The 13,533-nt window shown below is 46.6% G+C and overlaps 2 protein-coding genes across 3 annotated transcripts in view; one reads left to right on the top strand and one right to left on the bottom strand.

Annotated features, from left to right (window-relative positions):
- The window catches only part of SPATA9 (spermatogenesis associated 9), a 111,192-nt gene that overhangs the window by 1,805 nt on the left and 95,854 nt on the right, over positions 1–13,533 (bottom strand). Inside the window, exons 6-7 of one of the 2 annotated variants that reach the window (XR_005356660.1) lie at positions 3,676–3,814; positions 359–1,042 (exon numbers count right to left, since the gene is read on the bottom strand). The gene's annotated coding sequence lies outside the window, so the exon portion shown is untranslated. The remainder of the gene's footprint in view (positions 1–358; positions 1,043–3,675; positions 3,815–13,533) is intronic. The other variant, XR_005356661.1, reaches the window with a different exon arrangement.
- Positions 1,949–3,287, top strand: GPR150 (G protein-coupled receptor 150). Its single transcript, XM_038532303.1, has one exon. The coding sequence runs from the start codon at positions 2,118–2,120 to the stop codon at positions 3,285–3,287; it is 1,170 nt and encodes a 389-aa protein (XP_038388231.1). The 5' UTR covers positions 1,949–2,117.

Genomic DNA, 13,533 nt, shown 5'->3' with positions numbered 1-13,533 from the left:
CCTCTAGTTCCACTGGACTTTCCAAACTATGCGCATGTGTTATTTTGAGAATTACTTTTTTTAAATCAATGATTTATCAGGTCTTAGCAAAGTGAAGTTCTGTGAAATGTAATTTCACAGGTAGAGTCTTGTTTTGTCATATGACAGCATTTCAACAAATTTGAGACAAATTATAGAATTATCTTGAGAAATATTAAACTGATATTGGCTAGAGGAATCACTGAATTACCGGTATTGCTCAGAGAGAGCTCCCTGGAAGAAGTAGATCATAAGCTGGGATGATGTATGTTACAAACCCTCTGAGGGGAGAATGTGAAAATTAAACCAGGAGTTTGATTTCCCAAGGCTATCGGTCTACCTCTTTTTTAAGTGTTCCTCCAAGAATGGCTATTTCTTCATCTCCCCAGAGCTTCCTTGGGCTCCTCTGGATGATACTGGCATAGGTATGAAAGGCATTTTTTTTTCCTTAGGTTGATGGATTTATTATCAAAGTGGGAACATCTCCAAGTTCTCTGAAATGCACCATATACCCATTAGTCCAGCAATTCACAATATATTTACTGATATCTAGTCTGTGTCAGGCCCAGTGCCAGGCACTAGGGAGAGGCTAATAAAAATGACAAAGTTCTCTGTCCAAAGGACGACAGTTTGAGAATTAGGATTCCTCTAGGCCACCAAGAGGACTGGCATCTGCATCCACCAAACCGTCCTATCCAGAGCATCTTAAAGTGCCAAAGGCATCCTCCGCCTGGGAAAGTGAATCCCAGCAGATGCCCAGACCGGGAAGCGCAGGGAAGCGCAGGAAATCTATTTGCACGGTGATAATGTGGAGGGTGCATAATACACACCTGACTGATGCTTCCAACAGGAAAACTAAAATTTGTTTGTGGGGAGACGGCGCTAAAATAAAAGAGACAGCATTTAATCTCAACCATTTCCTGTGACTTGGATTTCTTTTTTAAAAATTGGCCGCCTTGTCATTTTCTTAGTCACCTTTTTCTCTAGGCTTGTTGGGGGCGTCGTCTCTCCCAGCAACCTCCATCTGCTTGGAAAACAGAATCAAGAGAATGAAGAGCCATGATGACACATCCGTCAGTGGATGAAAATATTAGGAGAAAATCAATACATGTACTACCAGCGGCATAAAACCTAGTGATGCCCTCCCCAACCTAGTAACGCGGCGAGTTTCTACCTCGCAGAGAGCAGCTGGGAGCCACTGCTCTGGTAACGAGGAGCATTTGAAAAGCCTGCAAATCACTGCTCCTAATTGCCAAGCCGAGCAGAGCCGTACGGTTATCCCAGTTCTCTGACAGTAAATACCGAGCGTCTCCAGGGCAGCCCGGGCGGCTCAGCGTTTAGCGCCGCCTGCGGCCCCGGGCGTGATCCTGGAGAACCGGGATCGAGTCCCGCGTGGGGCTCCCTGCATGGGGCCTGCTTCTCCCGCTGCCTGTGTCTCTGCCTCTCTCTCTCTGTGTCTCTCATGGATAAATAAATAAAATCTTTAAAAAAAAATTCATCTCTTGGGGTCCTCTTTGCCCCAAACGCTGTCGGGTGACTTGTGTTCCTGTTGTTCCCACGCTAGTACGTGCAGATCCAATGACATCTCCGAATTCTTTTTTTTTTTTTTAATCAAAACTAGTGTTTGTGTCGTGTGCCCTCCCCCCGCCCCACTGGCCATCCGGAATCCTGAGACCGCCGCGCCCGTGGGTGGGGACCCTGCTCTCCGGGAGGTCGCCCAGGTTAGCGCGCGCTGTTGCAAAGGCCGGGCCCAGCGACCTTGGGTCGGGCCGCGTGCGCCCCGGAGACCCCCCACCCCCACCCCCACCCCCACTCCCACCCCCGGGGGAGGGGGGGGCCGGGCGGGAGCCGCGGCAGGGGCTGGCGGGGAGGAGAGCCGCGGAGAAGGTGGGGAATCAGAGTCCCGCGTGTTCCTCGAGGGTGCAACCCCCGTTTGAGTGACAAATGACGAGGACGACCCGTAGGAACAACTTAAGCGCGAGTCTCCCCGGATCCGTCTCCGTCGTGGGCGCGCCTCCGACTCACCTCGCCCCCACGCGGGCTTCCCGCGCCCCTGCCGGGACCAGCCTCCGGACCCCCTTCCCCGCCGCGGGCCGCGGATGGAGCACCCCTTCGGCCCCTCCACTCTCCCGCCGGCGCCCAACGGCTCCGCACCCGGCTCCCCGGGCTGGGGCGCCAACCTCACGTCCGGACACGGGGCGCCGCCGCCCGGAGCGCCCGGCCGCCGCGTCCGCCTGGCGCTGCTGGGGGCCGTCGTGCTGGTGGCGGCGGCGGCCAACGCCGCGGTGCTGTGCCGCCTGCGCGGCGGGGGCGGGCCCGGGGCGGGCCCCAAGCGCCCGCGGATGGACCTCCTGCTGGCGCACCTGGCGGCCGCCGACCTGCTCGCGGCGGGGGGCGGCGCGCTGGCGCAGCTGGTCCGGGAGCTGCGGGCCGGGCCGCCCGGGGACCTGTCGGGCCGCCTCGCGCGCCTGCTGCGGGCGTCGGGCCGCGGCGCCTCGGCGCACCTCGTGGTGCTCGTGGCCCTGGAGCGCCAGCGCGCCGTGCGCCGCCCGCAGGCCCGGCCGCTGCCCGCGCGCGCCCTCGCCGCCCTGGGCTGGCTGCTGGCGCTGCTGCTGGCGCTGCCCGCCGCCCTGCTGGCGCCCCCGCCGCGCTGGCCCCGGCGGCTCTACGCGCTCTACGAGGCGGTGGCGGGCTTCGCGGCGCCGGCCGCCGTGCTGGGCGTGGCGTGCGGCCGCCTGCTGTGCGCCTGGCGGCGGCGCCTGCCCCGGGCCCCCGCGCCCCCCGCGCCCCCCGCGCCCCCCGCGCCGCCCGCGCCCCCCGCGCTGCCCCGCGCGAAGCTGCAGAGTCTCAAGATGAGCCTGGCGCTGGCGCTGCTGTTCGTGGGCTGCGAGCTGCCCCACTGCGCCGCGGGGCTGGCGGCCGCGTGGGCGGCCGGGCGGGCGGGGGCCCGGGACGCCGAGGGCCCGGCGGCCGCGCTGCAGCTCGTGGCGGTGGCCCGGGGCGCCCTGGACCCCTTCGTCTACCTCCTCTTCCAGGCGGACGCGCGCCCGCGGCTGCGGCGGCTGCTGCGAGGGCGGCTGGGCGCCGTCTGCGGCTCGCGGGACGCGGCGGAGGGCGCCGGGGAGCACCGGGCGCTGCACCGCCACCGCTGGCCGCGGCCCCACTACCACCACGCCAGGCGGGGGCCGCCCGAGCTGGGCTGCGCGCGCCCCCCGCCGCCGCCGCCGCGGCCGCTGCCCCGCTCCTGCTCCTGCGACAGCGCCTTCTAGCCGCGCCCGGGCCTCCGCCGGGGCCTCTGGCGCCGCCACGCGGCCTCCGCGCAGCACGAGGCCGCCGGGGTCCCTGCAGGTCACCGCGCCCGGCGCTGGAGCCCAGGCCGCCCCGTGCCACGCTCCCTGTCCTGCCGAGGATGACCTTTCCTACACTCTCCCCGTTCTCCCTCTCCCTCTCCCTCGCCCCCCCCGCCCCCCAGCCTGGAGACTCGGGGACCCTGGGAGGAACACTCGAAGGCACCCACTTCTTTTTGCGGCTCTGTCTCACGCTCCCGTCGTGCTCTGCATAAGCTCGTGTGGTTTGGCTAAATTTGTCGAGCTTTCGTTACGTGCTGTGTTGCCGTCTGTTTTTACTTCTTTGGAATCGTGTTTAAAGCAAGTGTACCTTCGAGGCCAGAGGAGAATCTGCCGTCGCCTCCAGGAGGAGCGTCCCCACACTGGCCTCCCGGAGGGGCCTGCAAGTTGTACCAGCGATGCTGCTGTCGGAAATGCAGCCAGGCCGTCACTGCAGAGCCACAGAGTGTCTGTAAAATAAAAGCATTACCCACAGAGCAATTAGTACTTGTTTTATTAAGAAAAAAGGGGGGAGGGGCAGCCCGGGTGGCTCAGAGGTTTAGTGCCACCTTCAGCCCAGGGCCTGATCCTGGAGACGCGGGGTCGAGTCCCGCGTCGGGCTCCCTGCGTGGAGCCTGCTTCTCCCTCTGCCTCTGTGTGTGTGTGTGTGTGTGATGAATGAATAAAATCTTCAAAAAAAGAAAAAAGAAGAAACATGGTAATGTGTTTTCTCAGAAGAAAATCAGTGTGGCCTTTATTTCCAGTCTTCAATAGGAAGTCCTTGCAGGAAGGACACATAAAAGCTTCCTTTAGCCCCTTTCAAATACGCACGGTTTCTTTTTTTTTTTTTTTTAATTTTTTTTTATTTATGATAGTCACACAGAGAGAGAGAGAGGCAGAGACATAGGCAGAGGGAGAAGCAGGCTCCATGCACCGGGAGCCCGACGTGGGATCCGATCCCGGGTCTCCAGGATCGCGCCCTGGGCCAAAGGCTGGCTCCAAACCGCTGCGCCACCCAGGAATCCCCAAATATGCACGGTTTCTGTAGGTGATTGTGTCTGTGCCCAAACCAGCTTTCTCGGCTAAGGTGCTGTGCTCAGGGAGCGTCTCCCGGCAGAGCCCCCAGCAAACTAGAGAAACCAAACAGCCAAGTGGTGCCTTTGGGCCGGGCTCACTGTCCCAGACGGAGCCTCCTGGAGATCTGCAAGAAGAGAGCTGAAGCCCCCCACAGCGTTGCATGTATATATAAAAAAAACCCTTTTAACAAACCGAAGGGCAATGCCTATTGGTGTAGATTGCTGAGAAAAAAGTCAAGAAGCAGATTTAATCAGTGACCTCCTCCTCTTCAGTGTCCTTGGTTCTAGAAAGAAGTGGTAACACTTATATCCACGTGTTTACCAGGGTCTTTCATCTGAGAATCTGCGAGCTTTGCGGGACAGTGCTTCCTGCTCATGCACAAATGCCAAACTAAGCCGGAGAAAGGGGAAATGTTTGCTAGAGTTCACTTGAAGAGCCAACGCTCTTTGAGGGCTTTGTTTACTTCACTGATGTATCCCAAACTCTTAAACAATATACTAGGCACTCAACACCTATTTGTTGAATGATTCATCATATGAGTCAGGCAAAGATAGACTAGATACAAGAGTCACAAAAATCTCCACTAAGCTTGATTTACCTTTTCCCAAAACTCTGTCAAAAATGTTAGAGGTTTTCCTTCATCTTTTTAATCTTCCCCACCCTGCTTAGGATACTATGTGTATAATACACGAAGAATAAGTCAGCCAAAGAGAGAACACAGCTGTCTTCATGACATTATTTTTGTTCACTAGTAAACATTAATTCCTTATTTTGTGCTAAGCAATGTGTTAGGCATTGGACATACTAAGATGAATAACACACATTTTCCCCTCAAAGACCTTATAATCATATGTAGGAGACTCTAACAGTTACCTGCACAGTATCACATATGCTTTAATAAGGGTTCAAGCCTGGGTGTCGGGTCACTGAAAAACAAAATCTACAACCTCGGGAGACTGAAGTGGTCATCCCATGATGGTATGAAGAGCCAACTAATGGGAAGGGGGGAATGGGCAAAGGCAGGGATGAAGGCAGAAGCACAAAGAGACTCAAAATAGGACCTACTGTATTACTTTGAAGGCTCCCAACTGAGATAATTTAAGCCAGTTGAGTTGCTTGTTTCTGTTATCTGCAATTGAGAGCACCCTAACAGAAAAATGAGTTTAAATTTATCTTCTCACATAACAAGGAGTCCAGTGGTAGGGCTGCTCCAAAGTTGCTTAGTTGAGTAGCTTCATAAGTTCATCATCAACGACCTAGCTCCTTTTCATCTTTCTCTTTGGCCATTCTGAACTGGTGGACTTGACAATAAGGTCTGAAGCCCTGAGGTCACAAAATGGCTACTATAGTTCCAGGCATCACGTTCAAATATGACAATATCCAGAAAAGGAAGAATTTCTTTCTTTGTACAGAACTATATCATATACCCATATGTAGACCATTGCAAGAGCAATGGGGCCACCATGCTGGCTTAGATATGAGCTGATGATATGAACTGCACAGTTAAGAGGTGAAAAAAAAATGGGACTTCCATTTTTTCTTTTAAGAAAAGAAGGGAAAGTGCTTATAGGAGGACAAGACTAAACTTTTATACAACTGCCAAATTGTTAGATTGATTTCTATGATCTATTAGAGATTTTCCTCTGTGCTGTCTAAAAATTATAAGAAATCTCCATCTGGGTCAAAAATACAGAGTATAAAAACATACAGAGTATATATTTATGTAGTTAATTTGAAATTAAGCTGTATTATCCCAAGATTTGTGAAGATTTGGTTAATCTCAATTCATACTGAAATACTTTTATGTCTAAGGAACTTTCTCTAATCTTAACTAAATCTGAGCCTTGAACGTAGATCTAGGTGACTTGCTTCACATCTTTGGAGTTCATTTGTGAGTTAAGAAATTTGGAGCATCCCCTCAGAATGATCAGCATTGATCCCAGGAACCTGCATTGCTATAGACAGCTCAGAGATTCAGTTCTGTCTCCATCAAGGAACACCACAAAGTTATTTTACATTTAGACTCTTACTTGACTGGGACATACCATTCAAACTTCACAGCAAAGGTATGTGAACGGTTGACCCTGAACTTGATCTCTTTTCTAGGTATCACCCAAATAGGATATGACTAGAGGAGACCAGACCATACTTGGAGTTTGGGAGGAATCAAATAACACACTCTTACCCACTGCACATTTTCCCTTGGAGTTAGATTTTCAGTAGGCTGCCACACACAGGCCTAGACTGCAGGACTCCAGGAGGCACTATTCACATAGATGGCAGTGTAAATGTCACCACCAGGACTTTAAAGCCTACATACAAAGAATTCTATATATTTTTAAAAAAATAATTGGCTGCATGGTAACAAACAGCTAAAATAAGTAAACATGACCTATTACATAATTTGAATCAGAGAGTATGTAGAAAACAGCCAAGAGGGATCCCTGGGTGGCGCAGCGGTTTAGCGCCTGCCTTTGGCCCAGGGCGTGATCCTGGAGACCCGGGATCGAATCCCACATCGGGCTCCTGGTGCATGGAGCCTGCTTCTCCCTCTGCCTATGTCTCTGCCTCTCTCTCTGTGTGACTATCATAAATAAATAAAAATTAAAAAAAAAAAACAGCCAAGAGTGTAACTAAAACCACAATTAGTGACTAGCTATAACTCATTTACTAAAAATAGAATAGTTGAGCTGACTTATGAAAGAGAAGATAGATTTTCTCTTAAGCTTCCTAGGACGCTTCCTGAGAAACAAAAGAAAGAAAATTAAAGGAGTTTCCCTCCCATTCCTAAAAGGTTCTGACTTGATCAAAGAGAAGACAATATAATGAAAATGAATACATTAATTTTATTTATTAACTAATTAAACAGATGTTTTGCTGATTTGTGAGGCAGTATAATGAAAAGAGTGGTCTTTAGAGCTATGGATCTGGACTTGAATTTCATCGCTACCACTTAGTCACTGTGTGATTTTAGGCTGTTTGCTGAATCTTTCTGAGTCTTGATTTTCTTTTCTTTTCTTTTTTTTTTTTTTTGAGTCTTGATTTACTTTTCTTATCAGTAAATATGGGATTTTTTATTATCTACTTCATAGGGTTGATATATGTAAAATACTTGATGGGAAGGGAGGGGAGTCCTGTCAACAGTCTCTTCAGAGTCATCCTAGTACTCAATATATGACTGTTACTATTTTCTAACACTGGGTCGTGAGGGATAAAATCCAGTTGAGTAATATTACATGAAGGGAAGCAAGGGATCTTGAGGAATCAACCTATAGAAGATTAATGCAGCAATGGTGGCACATAGTGATAAGGAAGTTGGACCTTACAGAATGTATACTTTGCACAGTAATTGTCAACTGCCTTCCTGGCATCCATTTCTCCTTTTCTACCAGGACTCTGATTCTTGCACCTAACGCCTCTAAGGACGAGCCAAGTGCTTTGAGGGAAGCTGAACCCTCTCCCATTCGAAGACTGGACCTTAATTAGTCTAAGCATATCAAAGTAATTTCACTCCCCTTACCTCCATGGCCTGCTCAGGACTGGTCATGTGATCCAGTTAAGATCAATGAGATGTGTTGCAGTGGAAGGAGAGTTGCTGGGGCTTCTAGGAAGGAGGAAGCTCTCTTCTGAGAGAGCCATGAGAGCCAGTATGCTCTCTCCATCTCTCCCTGAATGAAGGTAAACAGGTAGTGCTGCTGGCCTGCTGGAAGCCCACCACTGACCATCAGAGGTACCAGCCAGAAGATGAATCCAACATTGTGGATATGGCAGAAAGGAGAGATGAAAAGAACTTAGGTCCCTAATGACCTCACTGAGCTGTCAGGTAAACACCAGAGGCATGCCTATTGGATGTCCTGTTAAATGAGATATATTTTCTTATTTTTTGAAGCAGTTGAGCTGGGTTTTCTGTTGTTTGTGGCAGCCAGCATCCTCTAATTGGAGGAGTCTGGCAAGAAAGAGTCTCATTTTTAGCTTACTGCATGTTCTTCATCAAAGAAATAAGACCATTCCAAGTGTACTTTTATTTAGTTCATCAGCCAGTATATATTGAAGAACTTTATTGGACACTATGTTGAGCATAGTGGGGGCAAAGGGATGAAAATCAAATATGTAACTCTTGTATTTTAAAAATGTGTATCTTATGGAGAACTACGACTTTCATGGTAAGGACTTTGTTGAGAAATCTCAGCCTACAATTATTAATGTTATGGGACATTATTTGCAAATTCTTACCATCGGTGATATGACTCATTCATTCATTCATTCATTCATTTGTTCATTGAGTATTTATTAAAGATCCATCATGTGCAAAGTACATGTGAACTTTTATATATATAGATATATATCATTTATCATAGACATACATTCCACTTAAAATTTAGCTTTTGGATGGGAACTTAGGACCAACTATTACTGGTTGACCAAACCGGGAATTGACAACCACAAAATGGGTTGGCGTAATTATATAATGGCTTCCAGTGAATCACTCTTCTCAATACCCACCCCTAATCTTTTCCCACAGAGTCTGGGCTTGGTCATGGGACCTACATTGGCAGTGGATATCAGAAGATTATTCACAAGCAGGGTCTTGAAAAGCATATACACATGGGGCTTGCCCCTGATGCCTAACATCACCATGGCATGAAGAAGCCAGCAATGAAAGATCATATGGAGAAGGAGGCCCAGCTACTTAGCCATCACAGCTGAGTGCAGTTCCCAACTGACCCTCCAGCTAAATGCAGCCACATGAGTGAGCCCATGCTAGACAAACAGAACTGCTGAGCTAACCCCCAGATCTGTAGAAATAAGAAATCACAGCAATTAAGTTTGGGTGTTAGTTTGTTTTGCAGCAATAGATAACTAAATCACGTCAGGGTAGTAAAATGGTATTGGATACAGTAAAAATGGAAGTCAAATGACCCAGATATCAGAACATATGGGTTTTAATCTTCCACCAAATGTCAAATTGGGATATTTAACCGCTTACCATGTAATCTGATGAGACTTCACACCAACCTGAAATGCAGACAACCCTAAGGGGAATATCAGGCTCAAGGGAAAGAGTTAACCCTTTTTCCATGTGGTGAAATCTATTACCAAACCCTGGCAGTTCTGGGTGTCATTTTATTAATAAGCAAGGTACTATTGTGTGTCTTACAAAATACCTGTAAGATAAATAATGAGAACCATAATAATGACAGCTAAAATTTATTAAATAATATTTATGAGCAGTAGACAGCAAAACAAAGTTTATTGAGCAAGAGAAATTGAGCAATGGTACAAAGCTCCTGAAGAGGAAGGGGACCCGAGAAGGCTGCTCTAAATAATTTCTATGAAGCTTGACATTTTACAAGCATCAACTCAATTAATCCTCACAACAACTAAAGTGATATATCATAATCTCCATCTTATAGATAAGAAAACTGGAGCTAAGGATAACTTGCCCATGGTCAAACATCTAGTAAATAGCAGAGGTAAAGTTGTGTGTGTGTGTTCGGGGGGGTGGGAGGGTCTTCATTGTTGTTGGTGTTGTTTTGTCATGTGAACAAGTAATAGCCGAGAAGTTCAGCTGAGCCTAAGACACAGGTCTTGCTCTTTGTAAGATGTGTCTGTTAGAGCCCCAGCCTGGAAACACAAGTGTGAGGTAGGAGAGAACATGTTAGATAAAAAATGGCTACCTGAAGAATGAAATGTATTTTAGAAAAAGTATACATTATATCAGAGAGTTTCATCACTTTAGCCTCCAAACTATCCAAGTAAAGAACTAACTTGCTAGGAATGGAGGAGACTGCCAACTACTCACCAAAATCCATTTTCCCCTTTACTTATGTGGCTGCTCAGCCAGTGACTACATTTCCCAGCCTCCTTTGCATCTAGCTAGAGCCACTTAACTATGTTCTTAGCAATGGAATGTGAGCAAAAGACACATGTGGCTTCCAGGCGTGGGTCTTAAAATGTAGACCATGTGATCTTCCATGTGGTCTTTCCCCTTCCTATTGGCTGAAAAATATAATGTGATAATCACACAATGTAACAATGATCAGATTTAGCCACACAGATGAGGACAACATCCTAGAGGGTAGGTGGCAGAGCAAGACCATGAAAGGAATCTGGGTCCTTTCAGTATCTTGCAGGACATAGCCTACACTGGACAGAAGATTATGTAACAGGGAAATGAATTTCTGTTGTCTTTAAGCCACTGAGTTTTGGGAATCTTGTTATTACAGCTAGCTTTTACTTCAATTTATATATTGAGGTTGTATTAGATTAGACTAAGGGATGGCTTTGCTTCTCATTTTTTGTTCCACAGAGCTTCCAGTATTTCCAGGGGAGCTTGGTGTGAATTTAAGTGGACCAAGTCTAGAATGTGAAACTCTTTAGAGGCTTGAGAAGGGACCCGGGGTCCAGAACGTCTGAACCAAATCATGCCTATGGGATGTCTTTTATTTGCCCCAAAGGACATCACTTAACCTTAGGAAACACTTTCCATTTTGAAAAAAATCTACAAATTGAGTATGTTGGAGAAGCCTGATGTCCATGATTATCAGTACAAGAGCAGGCATAAAAAATGGAGCAAGCTTTGTGGTTACCCACAATAACATCGATTATTCTCTTGCCTTCCTAAAAGAAGCTTAATTTTGTTCAGGACTAACATGTTCTAACTATTGTTATGCAACAACCTATCCCAAATCTTGTGGTGTAAAATTACCACTATTATACTTACGGATTTTGTGGGTCAGGATTTGGACAGAGTATAGGAGGGCTGGCTTGTCTTTCTACTATGAGACCTGGGGCCTTACAGGGGGAAGACTCAAATAGTTGGAGTCTACAATCACCTGGGAGCTTCTTTACTCATAAGTCTGCTCCCTTGACTGGAATATTCAAATGCTGAGCTCATCAGGAACTACTGACTAGAGTGCCTAACCATGGCCTTCCATGTGGCTTTGACTTTCTTACTGAATGGCAGCCTTAGAGCCTTCTCCTAAGGCAGCTCAAGTTTTCTTTTCTTATTTTTTTTTTTTTCAGCTCAAGTTTTCAAGAGCAAGTGTTCTAGTGAGCAAAGGGGAAACCACATGGCTTTGTATGGCCTTGTCTCAGAAGTCACACAAATTCCTCTGTACTCTACTGGTTGAAGCAGTCAAAAACCTGCCCAGATTCAAAGACATAAACCCTACCTTCTAATGGAAGAAGTGTCAAAGAATTTGGTGTCATATTTCACAACTGCCACTCTACCTATCAAGGAAGATAACCCTCCTCCAGCTCTGGGATATATCTAAGTCAACCATGGTCAATCCATTCTGCCTGCGGGTCGATTGGTTCTGGACAATGAAACTAGAGGTAAGGGCTTCTGGCAAAGGTTTCCTAACCTTAAATAGGAGATATTAGTAGAGGCAGTTCTTTCTCTTCTTCCAGATGGTGTAGGTTATAGATGTGACCTAAAGCTTTCACAGCCATCTTAAAACCCAAAGAGGGGAGATCACCTTAAGAGAAAGCCAGCATCATACAGCTCAGAGTGGAAGGGTAAAACCCCAAGTCTTTGATTATGTAGTTCAGTAGCTGAATTAACCAAAATTTGAGCTGTCCAACCTCAGATTGTCTTATGTGAAATAGTAAATTTCCTCATTGTTTAGACGTGCTGTCTTCTCTAAAGTCATCCAAGTGGATATAAGGAATTAGTATTTGTCAAGGTTTTCCAGAGAAACAGAAACGACAGTGTGTGTGTATACATATATATTTATTATAAGGAATTGGCTCAAGCAATTAGAGAGGCTGAGAAGTCCCACCGTTTGCAATCTACGAGCTGGAGACCCAGAAATGCTGGTGGCGTAGTTCCAGTTAGAGAGCAGGAAAGCTATGTTCCAGCACAGTCAGACAGAGAGAGTGAATTTTCCCTTTCTCCAGCTTTGGGTTCTATTGTTCTTTTGTTCTATGAAGCCCTCAATGGATTAGATGATGCCCAGCCATATGGGGGAAGGCAATTTGCATTAGTCAGTCTACCAATTCAAATGCTAATCTCATCCAGAAACACCACAGACACACCCCTAAAATAATGTTTAACCAAATATCTCAGCATTCCTTGGCCTAGTTAAGTGGATACCTCAATTAGCCATGACAAGAAACTATGGGTTTCTTTAAAACTTCATCCCAGATAGGAAGTGTCAATTATGCCTGCAAATTTTTGTTTCTCTCTCTTCCTGAATGTGCTCTAAGCAATCTATCATTTCGCCTAATTCTTTTAAGTACAGAAGGATACAGCTGATTGAAAATTTAGACTGGATCATCATCCAGAAGGTTATACTAAAACAAATTATGTGGATAACGCAATCGCAGACATTTAAGAACCACTCTACAAGCTGTGAACTTCATCCCTCTGGCCAATGAAGTCACACCACTGTGTTAAAGGAGTATTAGAACTGCTGCATTGTAAATAAGGCAGCAAACATGTAGCAAACATTTCCTCAGCTAGCTGGTTGGGAGTTTTTTAAGGGCCTTCTGAATTTTTAAAAAGGATTTGTATTCTTCACTGAGCATTTATCATTATTGCATATTTTTTTAAATGTAGCCATTGAAAGCCTGACCTAGGCCAACATGTTCCAGAGTATACTTTGTGAAGCAACAGATGCTTCCATATTAATATATCATAAAGGAAAAAAAAAAGTTTCAAAGTTAAATGTTTAGAACACTAGGTTAAATAGGTCTCTCTTTTTAGTTTTTTATTATGAAATACACAGAAAAGTTGAAGAATAATACAAAAGAACACCCACATATTCACCACTGAGATTCCACAATTGTTAACATTTTGCCATCTTTGCTTTTACATATCTATATATATTTTGCTGTTTTTGAATAACTTGGAAATTAGTTGCCAACACCATATCATTACATTTCATCTCTGAACACTAAGACATTCTTGCATAACCACAAGAGCATTACCACACTTAAGTTAACAATTCCCTAAGATTACCTAATACTCACCATATTCAAGTTATCGCTTTTGTCCTCAACATAACTTGAATAGATTTTTTTTTCCGTTTGATCCTAAATCTAATTACAGCGTACACTCTGGCTTGTTATGTCTCTTTAGTTTCTTCTATTGTAAAACAACCTCCCT

The sequence above is a fragment of the Canis lupus genome, chromosome 3, assembly GCF_011100685.1.
Source record: "Canis lupus familiaris isolate Mischka breed German Shepherd chromosome 3, alternate assembly UU_Cfam_GSD_1.0, whole genome shotgun sequence".
In the NCBI taxonomy this organism is placed as follows: Eukaryota; Metazoa; Chordata; class Mammalia; order Carnivora; family Canidae; genus Canis; species Canis lupus.
This window is presented reverse-complemented; position numbering and strand designations above follow the sequence as displayed.